At 40.8% G+C, this 19,160-nt stretch overlaps 1 protein-coding gene across 1 annotated transcript; it reads left to right on the forward strand.

Moving 5' to 3' along the window:
• The first annotated feature begins 11,816 nt into the window (after nt 1-11,816).
• LOC117240608 lies at nt 11,817-18,154 on the forward strand. The gene is made up of 3 exons (XM_033506621.1): nt 11,817-11,900; nt 17,414-17,517; nt 17,736-18,154. Exons 2-3 carry the CDS (start codon nt 17,484-17,486, stop codon nt 18,152-18,154), a joined length of 453 nt encoding a protein of 150 aa, XP_033362512.1. The 5' UTR covers nt 11,817-11,900; nt 17,414-17,483.
• Nucleotides 18,155-19,160: the final 1,006 nt, after the last annotated feature.

Raw genomic sequence — 19,160 nt, forward strand, 5'->3', positions numbered from 1 at the left:
ACCATAGTGAGATGTTATAGATGTCACATGTTGGGACATAATGCTGCCAGGTGTACGGCGGTAAGCCCAGGTAAGGGGCTGTGCAGGCAGTGTGGTGATAAGGACCACACCATTAATCAGGTATCAAGGAGCCTAAGTGCGCTATTTGCGCCAATGGAAATAGAAGAATCCTGAGGCATGTCACCGGATCCCTGGCATGCCCGGCCGTGAAGGATAGAAGAAGTAATGACATAATACGTACAAGATAAAGGTACTAATAATTTGAACTGGTGCAGACTTGCAGAAGAATTAATGTACCAGTATGCCTGCGAAGCCAGAGATGGCATAGTGTTCATTATGGAGCCATATCACCAGATACTGGTTCAACGATGACAAGAGCAACGCATCGCTATTGGTGACCCTCTTCAAGGGAAAACTAGCTGACGACACTACATTGATCGCTAAAGATGGCATCGTCGATATCAATGTGAGTATGGAACAGTTCAGTTTTTACGTCAACGAACTGGACACATTGATACGTGTAGCTAAGAGGAGTTATCCAACGATGATGATTGCCGGCAACTTCAATTAAAAGGCTACCGCGTGGGGTGGCAGGGTGAATGACCGCAGGGAAATTTGCCTCCTGGATACGATAATGAAGAATGGAATTGTACCAATTAGGATGACGTGCGTGGATAAGACGTTCTCTAGAAACGGGACTAGCGAGGAAGTATGTCGGTGGGAAGATGCCGAAAGTCTGGTCAGCATCAAACCACAGCTACGTTTTACATAATTTTAAGACTACAAGGACAAAGCGTAATGCCGAGAACTTTAAATACTCAGCAAAGGACACGGACATGAAGAAATTTCTTTTAGCATTTGACGTTAATTATAATAATTTATTAGAAGGCAATAAGAGGGACTAGGAGGCACATGGTGGTCGTTTGCAGAAGGCATTGGAGATGACAAGTGCCTTGGAATTGAAAAAGGTTTATCCACCATTAGGGAAGAGATGCATCAACTATTGGTGCAGTGGCGAAATCGGCAATTTTAGAAGAATGACGATGAAGAGCAGGAGAAAGGCTCAGAGAGCCTGGATGAAAAGCACAAACGACGTGGCCCGATTGAGCGAAAAATTTAAGGCGAACAAGAGGAAGTTAGCCAGGATGATCAGGAACGCCAAGGAAAGGTGTTGGAAGAAATTCTGTGCGACACTGGATCGGGATCCATGGGAGAGATCGTATAGGGCTATCAAGTCCAGAATGGCTAGGAGTACGAGAACGGACGGCCTCCACGTGGATAAGACCCGTGACATAGTTGACGAGCTCTTCCTGACGGGGGCCACGGGAAGTAATGACGCTAGGTCTAAAAATCTGAGCGAAGGTGATGATGTTGATGACGATGGCTGCAGGATTATGGTGGAACATTTACGGGACGCCAGCAAGAAGATTAATCCAAAAGAGGCGGTCGGTGTACATGGTATACGAGGGACGACGATCAGACGACCTAACGGTAATACTTGGACATGGCTAAACAGGAAGAGGCGAACACGAAGTTATCCGATGCGATAGGCGTGTGTGCGGGAAGGCCGACGCCCTTATGAGAGCATTTAGATCTTTGCTCCCCAATGTCAACGGACCCACCGGGGTCTGGGAATCGGTGGTGTTATATGCGGCGCCCGTGTGGGCCAAGGTATTAGAAATTAAAAAGAATAGGAACATCTTGAAAAGGAGCCAAAGGGCCGCATTGACAAGAGTTTCGACGGCCTCCCGTACAGTGTCCCATGCAGCACTGTGCATGCTTATGGGCATTATGCCCATTTATTTCATATTAAAAAGGAGGATCAGCAGGAGCAGTACAACACCCGTTCAAGGGCTGGAGCCACCTCGGTTTATCAAGAGAAGATTATGGCAGTGGAGGAGCGTATCGTGGAGAAATGGAAGGAGGAGTAGCGATTTTATAGAGAAGACAATTGGACGAAGCGACTGGTAGCGGATGTTACGTCGCGTAACACTCTACCTAGCCGAGGCCACACACCGCTGGCAATATGGCAACCAGATGTCTTCGGATACTCCCAGCGTATCTTCCATGATTTCAAGGACCTTCCATAAATCACATAGATTTCCTAGAAAAGGTCCTTCAAACGAAACAAACATCTGGTTCGGAGGAATTTCTAGAGACTATTGTCTACCACGGCTTAACAAGGGAAAGTCAGTTTTTGTCACGTACGCTGCAACTTTCCTCCCACTAACCACTTTCTCTCGAGGGCGGTTAAGACCCTTCGTTTAACCAATTAAAAACGAAGCCTATTCCCTCACTCTCCTAAATAACATCGGCACCAACAAATCCGATGGTCCCGTGCGCTCGACACACTCATCCTTAGCTCTCCTCCGAGACAGTGTCGTGTAAAATTAAGGTAAAAATAAGGAACTTGTTAATTTCCGAAAAGGAGATTAAGTTCTTTTTATTTTTTTACTCAATTTATACAATTTTTTCGGTTCGCGATGATACACTTTCGATGCTTGGATTAGTTAAGAATTTCTTTATTAGACTGACTGGATGATTTTGAAGGGAGCATTTATATTCTTCCATTCGTTGGAGTGGGAGAAGGTTTTGTTTATACTTAGTGTAAAATTCGGAGAACGGCTGGAGTGATCGAATGCCACTCAGGCGGCTGAGAACGGGTGCTGACCGGACGGTCACACGCGATAAGGCGTTCGGAATTTCGGTTTGTTATATACAGTTGCTCGAATTTCGTCTGTGACATTCCCCCCTTCTTAGATTGAACTTGATCCCTCAAGTTTTCTTCAGAAGATTTTTGTGGAATCGGACTTGACGTGGCTTGAAAATTACAGCTGGTTCCTCCTCTTCATCTGAGTGGTATGTGTTGGTTGGAATATAGATGTTGGGTGTTGAGCCCAGGGTGAGTGGTACTGGTGGGGCTGTCGCATTGTGGCTGTTGATTACAGTTTCATTTCGGCAGCAAAATAAATTGATACATAATTTGTTCGGTATACATTTCCTGATGCATTTGAATACCCCTATTTTGTTTAATCCATATATACCTAGTATGCCTAATGCTATGTACCCTAATATCTGGAACGTGGTTAGTCCCCAATACTGTATATTTTTAATTCTGTGTTCGAAATTAAGAGTTTCTATCTCGTCGCCTATTTTATCGATCGTTGTTTTATAGCCTTGTAAATTATCTATTATTTTCGGTGCTCGCTCGAGTTTATCTAATAGATGAGTGAAACTATCGTTTGTTTTGAGCGCTAGGGTTTTTGTTTTGATTTCGTATATGACTTCGTTTTTTGTTTCGCCTATACGCATGTGTTCGTCTTTGTACAATATATCGCAAGAAGTGTTAGCTCTTATGATGGAAGGCTTGTCAAGTTTTTGTAAGGTATGTTTCGTTTGGCAAATTGTGTCTATTTCTATCGGATTTGCTGGTATCGCAATGTAACAGTTGCTAGTTTTGAGCGGTATAAAGCTAATGTCTTCAATCTTAAGTACAGTTATTTGACAATGTTCAATGTGTGGTTTGAAATTTATTATTTCGCTGCGACAATCGGTTCTTGAATTTCTGTCATGGATAGGTAGTGTTTGTTTGCATATAGTGGTTCCGGCTCGATTCTTACAAAGTTTGTTGATATACTCGATATCAGCGTTTATAAATGAAAGACCTGAAGTTAAATATATCTGATGTTCGACTACTGGAGTCAAAAATACTCCATTTCTTTTACTCGGGATAGGATATACTTGTAATATGTTCCATTCTGTGTTAGAGACTAAAGGTACTATGATCTTGAAAAATATTTTGTCATCTATTGTGAAGATTTTAAGATCACTGATGTCGAGTATGAATTGAAAATGTTCGGTTTTGGCAGAAATCGCGGTGTTGTACATCTGGCTACCTATTGTCTTGGCGTAATTTTCTATGAATTCATTGGGGTCAAGTATTTGTGGACTAATTATTCCTTGTTTGCCTAATATCATGACGTTAAGTATTTCATCTAATTGGAAGTGTAAAGTTTGCATCGCGGTGTCGACTTTCATGATCATCTTAAGCATAGATCTATCGATATTTGCCTGCTGTTGTAATTTTAATATATCACTATATGATCTCTCTAAGTGGTTTAGGTTTTCTGAGTTTACAATTTTTCTAATAAGTGATGTTTGATTAGCTATTATGGTCTTGATTTTATTATTATCATCGAATAGTTTGTCCATATTTTTGTTTATGAGCGTAAGATCATCATCGTCGAGAGTCCCGAACAGACTTTTCGATACGGAACCTATGATGTTAAGCAAACCTCGTGTGCTCCGGGTATGTGTTAACGCTTTCAAGTGTTTTGCGAGTTGTTTTAGGTTATTGATGCGATTTTGTAATCCGCCTAACTCTTCGACGTATTGTTTGCTGATTGCACGTGAGTCTATTGTTAATTTATATGATTCTATTGCGCTTATCTGTTCGTATATGTCGCTAGTGTCTAATCCTACTATTACATTGGCAGTGTCGCTGTATAAATATCCTTTTCCTATGTTTTCTACGAATACAGAGTTTCCTTCTAATGGTGTAATATTTATTTGCGCGGATACTATTCCGGCAAAGAGGAGCGTCGACCTGGAAAGTAAGGTTTTAAACGATTACCGTGTATCTTTTTGTCTTGAATCAGATAGTATGGAGTACATACTTTATCAATCGTGTACGGTCCTAACCATTCCACATCAAGTTTATGCCTTTTATGATCGTTATGTATTAAAACAGAGTCTCCTTCTTTGAAAACTGATTGAGGTTTTATAATTTTACGTTTTTGATCGCGCTGATATCGCTGTTTACTTTTGATCAATGTTTCGCGAGCGTGTCGGAGTCTAGAGTCCCATTCCTTTTTGCGGAACGTGACTTCGTCTGCGTATGTGCGTTGGGGATTCTTGGATATTGTGGAGGGAAGATTGGCTTGGTGTCCGAATGTGAGTTCGAATGGCGTGTAACCAGTAGAGTCGTGTATCATTGTGTTATATGCAAGGCATACAAAGTTAAGTTGATCGTCCCATTCTTCATCCGAATTTCGCTGTATCGATTTTAACATGTCTGTTATTACTGCGTGTGTCCGTTCTAACGATCCGTTACTTTGTGGGTGGAAGGATGTCGTTTTGATATGTTTGATTTTGAACGCGTCTTCGTACTGTTGCATTAAACTAGATATAAAATTCTGTCCGCGGTCAGTTAATATCTTTTTTGGAGCGGAAAAGATATAAATGTAATGATTCAAGAGTGCGTTCCAAATTGTTTCCGTTTGCTGAGTTTTTAGTGGTACGAGTATTAAGTATTTTGTCAATTCGTCATGTATGGATAGAATGTACTGATTGCCTTTTTTCGTCTTTTTCAGTGGGCCTAATAAGTCCATAGCAATTTTATCGTTTGGTTCGAGGGGTGTGTCGGTGATACAAGGTTCTTCGCGCGGTCTGATACGTGTAGTTTTAGATGTTTGGCAGGTGTCGCATGATTCTATATGTTGTTGTATGCGTTTCATCAAATCTGGTACTCTGTGCCGTTCACGAATGCGGTCGTATGTCTTTTGTATACCGGGGTGTCCTACTAAATCGTGATTTTCTTTCAATAATTCGTCTATTTCTTCGTCGCTATATGTTTGAATTGGTTCCCATGCAAAATTTAATTCTTTTACGGTGTCGTTCAGGAATAGTAAAATTTGTTTGATCGCGTTCTTTTCGGTCTCTGTGAAACTGTCGTCGCCTATACCTATCTTTTCGTTTATATGAATAATTTCGTTTAATTTAGTTAACCATTCGATTCTGTCGTAATTTCCTAGCTCTGCTTTGGATAATTGATAGAAAGATTTACGGTTCGGAGTCATTTTGAGAATTTTGGGTAACGCGTCGGTAGATTTTTCCCAATCGTGATATTTTTTATCGAGTTCTATGTTCAAATTTTCGCGTCGTCTGGTCAGAACATGTATTCTAGATAGTGCGTCGGCTGCAGTATTATCTTTTCCTTTCGTGTATTCTATGTCGTATTCGTATTCTTCTAGTTTTAATCGCCATCTCATCAAGCGTGATGAGGGGTCTTTGCAATTCTGTAACCATTTTAGTGCTTGGTGATCGGTTCGGATGAGGAATTTCCGTCCTAACAGATATTGTCGGAGGCGTTTCACGGCCCATACTATTGCTAAAAGTTCTTTTTCTGTAGTGGAATAGTTTCGTTCCGGTGGGTTTAGAGTTCGCGAGATATAACAACATGGATGTCCGTCCTGTGATAAGATTGCACCTATACCTTCGTTACTGGCGTCAGTCGTTAATGTGAATGGTTTCGCAAAGTCTGGGAATTTTAGTACGGGTGATGAACAGAGTTTGTTTTTTAATGTCTGGAATGCTTCCTGGGTTTTATCTGTCCAATGAAATGGTGTCTCCTTTTTTGTAAGTTCGGTCAATGGTTTCGCGATCTTAGAAAAGTTTCTGATGAACTTACGGTAATAACCTGCTAGTCCTAAGAACGATTTGATGTCTGTGGGATTACGTGGCTGTTTGAAATTGCTAACGGCTTCTAATTTTTTGGGATTTGGCTTTACACCTTCGGCGGTTACTATATGTCCAAGATATTCTAATTCTGGTTTGAGAAATTCGCATTTGTCCGGCTGTATTTTGAGTCCGAGTTCGCGTAGGCGTTGCAATACTATCGCGAGGTTGCTATTGTGCTCTTCAATCGACTGTCCGAATATTATAATGTCGTCTAAATATACGAAGCAATGTTTATTTATGAGTCCTCTTAGCGCGGTATCCATCATGCGTTGAAATGTTGCAGGTGCATTCTTTAAACCGAATGGCATCCTATTGTAATGATAGTGTCCTTGTGGTGTGGAGAATGCTGTGTACTTTTTAGAGTCTATGTCCATTGGGATTTGGTGGAATCCGGAGGATAAATCGAGGGCTGAGAAGAATTTTGCGTTGCCTAGTTGGGATAGTATGTCGTCTATGTCAGGTAATGGATATGCGTCCTGGTCAGTTAGTTCGTTTATTTTTCTGAAGTCTATTGCAATTCGCCATTTCTGTTTCCCTGAGGCGTCTGCCTTTTTTGGTACTACCCAGACTGGTGAATTGTAAGGAGAATCAGATGGTTCTATAATGTTCTTTTGTAGCATTTCGTCCATTTGTCGTTTGATTTCTTCTTTATGGCATTCAGGCGGTCGGTAAGATTTTGTGTTAATGATTTTATTTTCTTTTAACGTTATTGTGTGTTTAGCAAGATTAGTGCATGGTAATAAGTCGGTCTCTAGATTGAATACGTCGAGGTAGAACAGCAATATCTTTTCGATTGGTTCACGGAGGGTTTTCTCTATATGCGAAAGTCTAACTAAATCTTTAAACGTGGAGACTTGATCATACGTATTTGAATTTTCGATAAAATTAGTCATTTTGGCTGGGCACTCACCACCATTGATAAAGCATATCGTTGTTGGTTTTCCTTCCAGGTAGACTGTTTTTGACACTGCTTGTTTTGGAGGTACGTCGTTTTCCTGTTGCAATAAAAGTATATTATTGTCAAGTTTTAATTGTTGATTCGAGAGTTCAAATTTGAATTTAGATAGAGCTGGCAAACCGAGTATGCCGTCTTCTATAATTGGAAAGTTGTCTTCTACCACAAAAAATTCTAGAGTTTTGCCAAATAGTTTTATCAAAGCGTGTTCGTTGGTTTTAAATTTAGAGTGTCCCATCGAGAATTTCCGTTCTTTTGTTATTCTTGGTCGTAATACGCATCTTCGCTTGAGTATATTAATTCCTGCTCCGCTGTCAATGAGGAATTTATGTCGCTGTCCGTCGGATCGTAAAAGTACTGTGGGTAGTCTTCCTGTTGTGGCGTTAATTCGTAGGTCTGGTCTATTGGTTCCTCTATTTCTTCCTTGTGTGTCTCGAGATTGTGGACTGCTGGTGGTCTCGGAAATTGGCTGGGTGTTCGAAAATTTTTACATTGACTGGAGACATGTCCGATCTTTTGAAGCATTTTAATTGTGTCCTTTGGGCAAGTGGTATTTGTTCGGTTTGTCGGAAGCTTCTTGGCATTGGATTGGGTGTTGGAGTTGGTTTTTTAGTGATCGGATTAGGATTATTGGTTGTTAGTCGTTGCTGCTCAGGAAGTCGTAATCGTTCTATTGGTTTTGGTCGTCGATTTCGATCTTCCCTGAAGAATCGCTCGATGTCGGTGGCTTTCTTTTCGGCTTCAAGGATATTGTATGGTGGATTGGCGAGTAGTAATTGTCCTATTTCGCCTTTCAGGCCTCGGATAAAATCGATCACGGAGTCTTTTAAAATCCTGTCGTTCATAGCTCGTCTAGTAATTTCGTCACGGTATTCGTTCGTTATACTGTATTGTAACTTATTGAGCGCTCTGCGGAACCTGATGATATAATTTTGCACACTTTCGTCGTGACGCTGTCTCGTTTCGCGTAGCTGGTCTTGATGTTCTCTAACAGAGTCTTGGGTGGCTACGTTTCGTCTTAGGGCATCGTACAGGTGTCCGTATTCGTATATCGGTATATTGCAGATGGCCATTGCGGCTTTACCCGCGATTTTCCCGATTTTGATCATTTTTAATAGTAGCGTGGGTTCGCTACACATGGCTCGTAATTCGCGTACTTCGCGTATGAATTCTTCTACTCCGATATTGTCTTCGCCGTTTAATTGCGGAATACATACTATCGCGTCTTTGGCCCGTAAGCTCGGAGAGGCGAATTGCGGTGGACGGTCTTCGTAAGAGGGATGGTTGTCTTCTTCTGTTCGAATTGGAACGCATGGTGGGGAAGTTCTATCTCTCGCGGCAACAGATTCGTCCATAGTAATAAGGGAGCCTAGTTCTGTAGTAGCGTCGCGTCCTATTTTTATTTTAGAGATATTTTTGCCTAATAGTTCTATTTCCGCTGCACGCTTCTTATTTTCACTGTCGGCCGTCCGTTGTGTCTCTTCTACACGTTGCGCAAGAATTTCAATTTGTTTTTGTATCACGTCGAGTATGGCACGAATCGAATTGTCCGTACCTCCGTTTGTAGAAACGGTTTCAATAGTTTCGACTTTGTCTTTTCGTGATGTGGGCATGATTCTAATTGAGCTTATTGAGTCTGAACTACTGTTGCTATTTGGACTCGAAGCGCTTGAGAAACTGGGTTTTCTCACACGATATCGTGAAAATGAATCCAGATTTTTCAGCTTACCGTAGTAGCTATGACCGTTGAGGAGTCTCAGGGATGTTTCCTCTCTGGCTGGTTCTAGATTCCGAATCTTATTCGTAGGCTTGCTCTGCGCTGACCGTAGTCCTCTCGTTTAGTTTCACCGTAGTGGAACGTTGAAAGTTGCTGCAGGGCTTCGTAGTAGCAAAGATTCGCACTGGGTCCGTTGATCCTTCGATCTTCAATGATGCGCGTACGCCGAAATCGTAATTTCGTTTGCACTGAAGTGAATAGATCCTGGCACGGATCGCCAAAAATGTCGTGTAAAATTAAGGTAAAAATAAGGAACTTGTTAATTTCCGAAAAGGAGATTAAGTTCTTTTTATTTTTTTACTCAATTTATACAATTTTTTCGGTTCGCGATGATACACTTTCGATGCTTGGATTAGTTAAGAATTTCTTTATTAGACTGACTGGATGATTTTGAAGGGAGCATTTATATTCTTCCATTCGTTGGAGTGGGAGAAGGTTTTGTTTATACTTAGTGTAAAATTCGGAGAACGGCTGGAGTGATCGAATGCCACTCAGGCGGCTGAGAACGGGTGCTGACCGGACGGTCACACGCGATAAGGCGTTCGGAATTTCGGTTTGTTATATACAGTTGCTCGAATTTCGTCTGTGACAACAGCATCGTCTTCCAAGAGTACTGTTTTTGCATCCTTCGAACGGTCAACATCCTTCGAGCGGGTATACACACCCGCAGATCACTCAGTCACTCACTCATCTCGTACATACGCACCAGTGTAACTATCCTCGTTATAAGTTGTGGAATAAACGGTGAAATATAACTTACTACTGTGTCATATTCATATCAACCACCTCTGTTATCCCAACCGAAACAGGGGAACGACTACTTCGCGGCGTCGATTCACCGAATCGTAGCGAGAATTTACGCCTCTCGCTGACGCGTTTTCCTCGCGACCGCGTCTCTCCGCGAACGGTCGTAACAGCGGATGTATGTTTATTTAGGAGATATAGGAGGAATATTGATCACTTCGCCATGCAGATTCTGACAGGGCATGGAATTTTTAATGTCTATCGAAAAATGATTAATAAGGAGGACCACTCCAGATGTTGGGACTGCAATGGTGAAGGCGATAATGTTGAAGATGCGCTTTTCCATTGCACAAGGTGGATACGTGAGAGAACAGAATTAGAAAATTACGTCGGCACACCACTAACGACAGAAAATTTAATGGAGCTAGTGGTGAAGAAGGAAGACAACTGGGCAAAATTTCAGGTCTTGTGCAGAAAAATTATGCTAGCAAAAATGACGCAAGAGAAATTCGAAGAGAGGAGGAGAACTAGAGAAATAAAAAGAAGAAATGAGACTCAAGTATGAGGGAGCGGTGCGTAGTTAAGCCCAACCCTGAAGTAATGCCGTAAGGCGGTTCCGGAGTTGATGCTTGCTCAGAAGAGAAACGGAGAGGAGAGGGGTTTTTAGTGGGTATGGCAATGCCATCGGTCGAGTCCCACATAGTCCAATCTGGGCATGCGTAACAGCATTTCCCCCTCCTCGATTAAAAAAAGAAAAGGGACCTTCCTGATGCGCTTCGGAAGATCATCGTGGAGGTTTTAGTCGGTATGAATCTGGCACTACCCCACGCCGTCTCCCCGGAGAGTGCGGGGTGTCTATGAAGGTTCTTTCCACGTAAAAAAAAAGATTTTATAGATTCGTGCATATGCTAACTTTAGTTAACTTCAGCACTTGGCACTTCGCCGTATGGTGCAGAACCTATAGAACAACTGGAACTACGGGTGTGAGCACTCTCATTTCCTCTTCGTCATTAATTTGTTCACATGCCCATATTGATATCACGTAAATGATTTTGTGTTGACATCAAAAAAGTTGTCCGAGGGCGTGACTGTGTCTATAAGTACTGTCAGAAATGAAATTTCCTCTCTGGTACTATATGTACGTGTCTATACATATATGTACCTATTTATATAGTTAAGTTTTTAACATTACTTTGAACATCTTGTTATTTATGTTTGGTCAATAGCCATTATATTTTGTGTTCTGTAATGTTTGTACGAATGTTTTATACAAGCGAAGATTTCCTGTTTAATTCTAATGATGGGTAAATGTGTATTTTGCAAAAATTTGAGTGCAACATTACACAAGTACGTAAAGATAACATAACCTCTATTCAATTTTCAATAATCATGATATTTTCTGTTTTAATTTCTATACAATTATATGTAGATTTTCACAAGATGAAGCATTGTGTAAACAATGGGTCAAACTAATAGGCCTGGAAGGATGGAAGCCTAAAGATAGTAGTTTATTGTGTTCTGATCACTTTCCTGAAGTTAGTTTTGTAGTGCATTATAGCAATAGAAAACGTTTAAAACCAGGAATTGTCTCTACAATTTTGATGAAGAAGGCAAAGTTTAAAAAACAAGGGAACGCTTTGTTGGAAAAAAATTACAGAAGTAAAAAGCTGTTTATTTGTTCATAACAGTTATAAAAGCAGTATCTTTTATGAAAATATACATTGAGAAATTGATAATTAATGTACTTCAATGTATTTTTTCTATAATTCCTCTGTTGTTTTACATGTAGATACTCTCATTGATACATCTACAGCTGTTCCTATGTTCAAGCTGTGCCTATGATTTTTGTAAAAGAAGAGAACTATGAACCACAGAGAAACATAGTACTGGGAAGTAATTGTAGAGGTGAGAAACTGTATCTTTGTTGATGAAATGTAAAAATGACAGTTTCTTTGTTTCTTTATGTTAGCTTATATATAATAAATATTTTTTTATATACATTTAACTTAACATAAAATTAAATATAATTAGTGCTTAAATTCGGAATTTAGTTTAATACTTATTTAATAGTAATATATATTTATTTAGTGTACATATATACATATGTCGGGTTTACATTAGAATTATGGTTAGGGGCGTGAAGCGAGTCTTCGTTTGGATTACACGTCGTCGTTATGCAATAGAGAAGACATTGGCTAGTGCAAGTACGATTACCATAGAACCGGACAAGTAACCGTGGTAATTAGATACTCGAGAAACTAATGACAATGATCCTAGGTTCAATAACGAATCCGCGGACAACGGGACGGTAGTCGTACGCACTCGCAAAAATCTAAGTCGGATTCTGTGTTAATATTCGCTGACCGTAAGGCGTTAATCCTTTTTGTCGATGAGACCGCAAGAGAGAATTTTTTTTTTTTTATTTATTTGTTGAAATTACAATCAATTCTCGCGTTGAGAATTTTCAGTAATTTTTCTGGCGTGGCGCAGTGACATGGCTGTTTATTTACAATAAGTTAATATTTATTATAGATAGGTATAATTTATAAGTATTATAAGTAAGTGCATATGCTTAATTTGGATAATTAAATGAATCTAACGTTTAGGTCTAGCGGGTAGTGCCTCTTCAGCCTGCGAATCTGGTCCGTCGTATCGAGTAGTCCAGTGATTAGGGGGTTTCGGTGTTTGTTGATTCTTTTGCTATATCTGTCGCTATATTTTGCTATTTCCTCTTTGACGGTGGGTATCTTGAGGTCGCGGTGTATTGTTTCATTGGTTACATACCAAGGTGCGTCAATTAGGGATCTTAGCGTTTTCGATTGAAAGCGTTGGAGTATTTCAATGTTGGAGTTACTTGCTGTTCCCCATAGTTGGATTCCGTAGGTCCAGACAGGTTTTATTACGGTCTTGTAGAGGGTAATTTTATTCTGTATGTTTAGTTTGGAGCGTCGGCCCGTGAGCCAATAGAGTTTTTTTAGTTTGTCCTTTAGTTGCTTCGTTTTATCTGAGATGTGTGTCTTCCACGTTAGTCTCCTGTCCAGGGTCATGCCCAGGTATCGGACTGTGTCCCTGCTAGGAACTGTTGCATTGTTGATGGTGACCTGGGGGCAGGTTTGTTTTCGGAGCGTGAAGGTTACATGTGAGGATTTCTTTTCGTTGACTTTGAAGCCCCATTTGTGAAACCACTTTTCCATGGAGTCGAGACTTCGCTGGAGAGTGGATGAGGCTATTACCGGGTCTGCGTGGGTAGCTAATAGCGCTGTGTCGTCTGCAAATGTCGCTATTGTTATATCGTTTGATATAGGTAGGTCGGCAGTGTAGATGGAGTACAGTAGGGGTCCGAGGACACTACCTTGGGGTATGCCGGCTTCTATTGGGAATGTTGCGGAAGCGGCGTCTAGGCATTTAACCATGAATTGTCTATTGGTTAGGATTGAGTAGTAGGGGTGGGGTAGGATCTTTTTAAGCTTATATAGTAGCCCTTCATGCCATACTTTGTCGAATGCCTGTTGGATGTCTAGGAAAACCGCTGAGCAATATTTTTTCTTTTCGAGTGTTTGGCTGATCGTATGAGTTAAGCGGTGGATTTGCTCTACTGTAGAATGATGTTTTCGGAAGCCGAATTGGTGATCTGGGAGTGTTTTCAAGTTCTCTAGGATTGGAAGGAGTCGGTTCGTGAGCATCTTCTCGAATAGTTTGGACAGGGTAGGTAAAAGACTGATTGGGCGATAGGAGCAGGTTTCGTATATCGGTTTACCGGGTTTAGGGATGAGGGTAATCAATGAGATTTTCCAGGCCTTAGGATAGTGTTCCAGGCGAAGGATAGCATTAAAAATCGATGTGATGAGTGCTATCCCTTTTGTGGGAAGTTCCTTGATTGCTTTATTGCCTATTAGGTCGTGTCCTGCTGCTTTCTTGGGGTTTAGGCGACTGATTGTTTCTATAGTCTCTGCAGAGGAGAAGGGTTCGATAGGAGGGGACATTTGGAAGGGGGTGTGCAGGTATTCAGTAACGTCCGCGGCGGCTTGGGGGGAATGGGGTTTGAATACTTTTGACAAATGTTTAGCAAACAGGTCGGCTTTTTCTATAGGGCTTCGTGCCCATCCACCTTGCGGACGGCGGATAGGTGGGATTATTTGTGGGGGGCGTGTGAGTTTCCTGGAGGCCTTCCATAGTGAGTAGTTGGCGTCGGCTGTGGGGGATAAGCTGGCGAGGTATTTATGGAAACAGTTGTTTTTATAGTTTCTTAAGGTTCTGGATAGCTTTCTAGTTGCGTTGTTAAGTTTGCGTTTGTCCTCCGGTGTTCTATGGGTCTGCCATACTCTTCTTAGTCTACGTTTTTCTGCTATTTTTTTTAGTATGTATTGGGGATATTCTTGTTTGCTGTTAGATGGCTTTGTCGGTGTGGAGAGGCGGATTGCGTTTATTATGCTCGTGTTTAAGTGGCTGCTTCGATATCTTCCTTTGTTTTTAGTGGGGTGAAGGCTGAGGTTGAGTGTGTAAAGACTTTTCTGAAGAGCTGCCAGTTGGTGTGTTGGTTGTGAATGGAGCCATTAGGTGTATTCTCGATGATTGTTGAACTGACTGTTGCTATCACGGGAGAATGATCAGAGGAGAGATCAGCCGAGGAGTTGATCTGGACGTGTCTTGATGGGATATTTTTAGTTATGAAGAAGTCGAGAAGGTCGGGTATTTTGTTGGTGTCAGTGGGCCAGTATGTGGGTTCGTATGTGGTGAGGTAGTTGAGGTTGTTGTTTATTATGCTGTTTAAGAGGTTTTTGCCTCTTGCTGTAACCAGTCTGCTGCCCCATTGGATGTGCTTGGCGTTATAGTCTCCTCCAACTATGAATCTATTGCCCAGGGTGTCCAGGAAGTTATCAAAGTCTTCTTTGGCGATGGAGTGTCTGGGAGGGCAGTATACTGCTGAGGTGGTGATTGAGCCATGACAGTCTTCTATTGCTACGTTTGTTGCTTGGAGGTAGTCTTTCTGGAATGATGGAAGTTCGTAGTGCTTAATACTTGCTTTGATTATTATTCCGGTGCCACCGTGGGCCATTCCGCTAGGGTGTTGGGTATGGTAGAATTTGTAACCATTTATTTTCAGGTAGCTCTTGTCGGTGAAGTGGGTTTCCAATACGAGCATTACGTCGATTTGCTGGTGTTTTAAGAAGAGTTCTAGTTCAAGTTTGTGTTGCGCTAGACCGTTGGCGTTCCAGAGTGCTATGCGCCTTGGTTTTATTTTGAGTCGGGGCGTGCTAATTTTTCCACGATGAGTGTTAGTAGCGATAGCAAGTGATTTATTTGCTCCGATTGTTTTTCTATTAGCTTTTCAAGCCTTGAGGAGTTGTCTGTGTTAGGTGGGTTGGGGACACTGTTTTGGGGAAGGTTCCTTTGGCTGTTCGGGTTATTTTGGATGCCTTGTACTGCTTGGGCATAGGAGGTTGAGGTGGAGATGAATTTGGTAGGACTGGGTGTTTGGTTGGTTGAGGGGGTTGGGGTAGTCGTGAATTTCGGTGGGCTGGGTGTTTGGTTGGATATCTCTTTTGCTCTGAGCTTAGGGTACCTGTTCGTGTATAGTGTTTTATATGCTGGGCAGCCTTTGTAGTTGGCAGGGTGGTCCCCTTGGCAGTGGATGCATTTCGCTGGGGTTTCCGGTGATTTGGCACACTGGTCAGTGGAGTGAGTGCCTGCGCATTTAACACAGCGGAAAGTATAGTTGCAGTATTTCTGCGTATGACCGTACCTTTGGCACCTTTTTCATTGCACTATTTCTTTTTTCACGAGTGGTGGTTCGATCTTTACTATCGCGTTCATTAGGCGACTGATGTTGTAGATTTCCTTATTGTTCGGCTTTTGTTTAATGTCTAGGAAGAATAAGGATAACGGGTCTTTCGAGACTCTATGCCTTATATTACTTACGTTGATGACTTCGTGGCCGAGTTTTGAGAGTTCGTATTTGAGTTCGTCTAGGTCTGCTGAGTGGTGTATGTTTCGTAGGACCACTCGGAAAGGCCTTTCCTGTTTGAGTTGGTAGGTGTGGAAGTTGGCGTTCAGGGTCCTGAGTGTCTTGGTGAGTTTTCTGTAAGCTTCTGGGTTCGTCGGCAGTATTTTTACTTTATTGTTGCTTATCTTAAGGTTATATTCCTCCTTGCTGATATCTCTCTCTAGGGACTTGATCATTGTCTGTATGTCAATGACGTCGTCCACAAATATTGGTGGGGGAGGGGGGATTCTCTGTGAGTGTTGGTTTGGTGGCGGTTCTACGATTTCCATGGCGTCGTTTGAGGATTCCAATACGGCGAACCTGTTGTGTGTGTTTATTTGCGTTGCTGTTTCTATTTTCCTTTTCTTTGTAGTGTTAGCGTCGTTAGTGCGGAGAGTTCTGCTACACTTCTGCCACGGGGGGGGGGGGTAGCACGGGGTAGCTGCGAGTCTGCTCCGGAGAGCCTGGTCGCGGTTGCTGGGCCATCATCGAGCTAGTTAATTCGGAATGAACAACTAGTCGTGAGGCTGTGAGGCTAGTATTCGGGTTGGGGTTAGGTGCGTGGGATTTTCTTCTCCCTAAAGGGTAAGGGACACTTAGCTGTGTTCTCTTTCGACGGTTGGGCGACACGTGTTGTTTTCGGACTACGTTGGGCACTAGAGACACGTCTGCACGCTTCGGCACTCCACAGCGAACTGCAAGAGAGAATGACTTTCTGTCCCGGTGATACCCCAGAGGAAAACTATGACGGGGTGTGTCTAAGGACACGAGATCATCGGATTCGTCGGGGACATCCTACGTTCGGAAAGTAAGGGAAATTGACGTTGCTGCTAATTGGCCAATCTCCATATCGGTAGTTAGAAAAGGATGCTAGCCGCTCTTGAGGGAGGGTTGCTAGTGGGAGACGTCGTTCGTGGAAAAATAGGTCTCTCCTGTCTTCCCGTAACTGGGACAAAGACTGTGTATCTGTTGAGGGATTTTAGGTAACTAGATATTAGTGTTTATAACAGTCCTCGGGCTAGCCGATCACGTACTGCGGAGACGCGTCGGCATCTGGTAAACATCCTGCCCGGAGAATCTGCGTGTGGCGAGCTACGGGACAGAAACCGTTGGAATGTTTACTGCCACGTGTTGCTACAAATCTTTCTTTTAAGGAGAGCTATAGGATTACTCAATGCCTTTGTTAGATGGAGAGTTCGTCCCGTTGACCGCGGCCACGTTCGGCGACTAACTGTCGCCTCGAGCCCAAGCTCATTGTCACAAGTCTCAAACAAATACAATTGGGTAAAATGACGGCAAATCGTTTAATTACAACCGTAGGTTTTAATTACAATGTTTTTATGGATTTTCCCGAGGTTTCAGAGGGAAGGCACCGGTGTCCTCTTATCTCCGACATATATATATATATACACATATGTATGATTTTTGTTTCCAGATAAAAGTGAAGGTGTCTTTGCATCATCTTCAACAATTAAAAAAGTTCTTGAACCAAGTATTGCTATAAAATGATTGATTCTCCTAGAAGTGGCAAAGAGATACGTAAATTGAAATAAGTTTCAAATATACTACTTACTTCGATTACACACAATGCCCAAAGTATGGATATATCTTTCTACCTAGATGCACTATTGTAAAAACCAAGGTTCTATCATTTATGGGAGATGTTAATGAATGATCCAACTTGGTGTGATATAAAATGTTAATATTCCAGGACTAAAACCTCTACATACAATACTGAACACTATTTCTTATTGCAGTTAATGAGAATTGTTTCTCATATAATACACTAACGGGCGCAAATCCAATGGAGAAGGACCAATCTCTAACTGCGTATGAAATAGTTCTCCATGATCATAACTATGAAAACACCCCACAAAATACAAAGAAGAACTTGGACAATCTTAAAATAAAGCTAATCTCTATAGTAAAAGAAAACAAGGCATTAAAACAACGAGTTGTACGCCTGAGAAAAAGGGTGGAGACTTTTATAGAATGTAGTAAAAGATCTAAAACAAAGAAAATATTTACGCGATTCTGCGTAATATTACTTTCCGCGCATGAAGATGCTTCATTAAAATTGTTCAGTCGCATGTTAAGAAATAAAAATAGTAGAGGCAAATTTATTCGAGATAAGTATCCTCCATGCTCTCCTATTTGCTCAGCAGTGGAATGTTGAAAGTAACTGCAAATACTTCATCTGTGCTACAATCGACTCGAATCTATGTGGATTCCCAAAAGAAGAAGCATGCAAATGAAATTGCAACAAAATTAATGTTAACTATATATATAAATTTTATTATTTCTATTATTTTAGCCTTTGTATATTATTATACATTTTTTACATTATTTATTTATTATTTAGGAACTTTAATGTTTTTCATAATTTATTAATAAGCTACATGTAAATTATTTATTAATTCTGTACGATCAACATTATGTTAATTCTGTTCAATTATACACACAAAATATTTTAATTCTACATTGTATTTCATATACGAGTGTGTTATACTTCATATATTAATATGTTGTAAATTGTGAAAAGACTAATTTATTTTTATATTATTATTAATGTTATTTAAGTTCAAGATTAATAAATTTATGTTAATAATATTTAGCTGAATTTAACTTTGCTTAATGCTTTTGTTAAAACGTAAGAAATACATATCCACATCTTTATACATAACAATAAAGCACGTGATAAAAATGTTTGCAAATATTTTAAATTTACTTCTCCCTTTTTGCGGATTTCATTAATCATTATTTTTGTATGTACCTTCATAATAATATTAAATAATGCAAAAATTTTCATTACTGTGAAAATAAGAGTACTGTATCTTGAAATTAATCTGAATTTCTAAAAATCGAGCGCATTGAAAAAACGTTGCCAAATTGCAGATTTTATAATCGGAAATCAATCAGATTAATTTTTTACTGAGTTTTATAATAGTATTAACTAATATGTTACGTTTCATCTTTTCGAAAACACGTAAGGACGTCGTTCCTGTATTTTTGATTCATCGATTCTATTCTATATAATTTTATAACAGTATTGACTAGTATATAAGGTTTTATCTTTTCGAAAACACGTAAGGATGACGTCCCTTCATTTTTATTCATGGATTCTATTGGAAATCAATAGCCAAAATGTTGATTCGTTAATTAATATCATTAACTATATCTAC

This window comes from Bombus vosnesenskii, unplaced genomic scaffold (genome assembly GCF_011952255.1).
Source record: "Bombus vosnesenskii isolate JDL3184/JDL3185 unplaced genomic scaffold, Bvos_JDL3184-5_v1.1 scf7180000014816, whole genome shotgun sequence".
Lineage (NCBI taxonomy): Eukaryota > Metazoa > Arthropoda > Insecta > Hymenoptera > Apidae > Bombus > Bombus vosnesenskii.

Excerpts from the sequence above, each read along its gene's own strand:
- LOC117240608 (XM_033506621.1), top strand. The coding sequence starts at position 17,484 with ATGATTGATTCTCCTAGAAGTGGCAAAGAGATAC. Across the intron at positions 17,518-17,735 it reads TAGAAGTGGCAAAGAGATAC|TTAATGAGAATTGTTTCTCA; the intron begins GTAAATTGAAAT and ends TTCTTATTGCAG.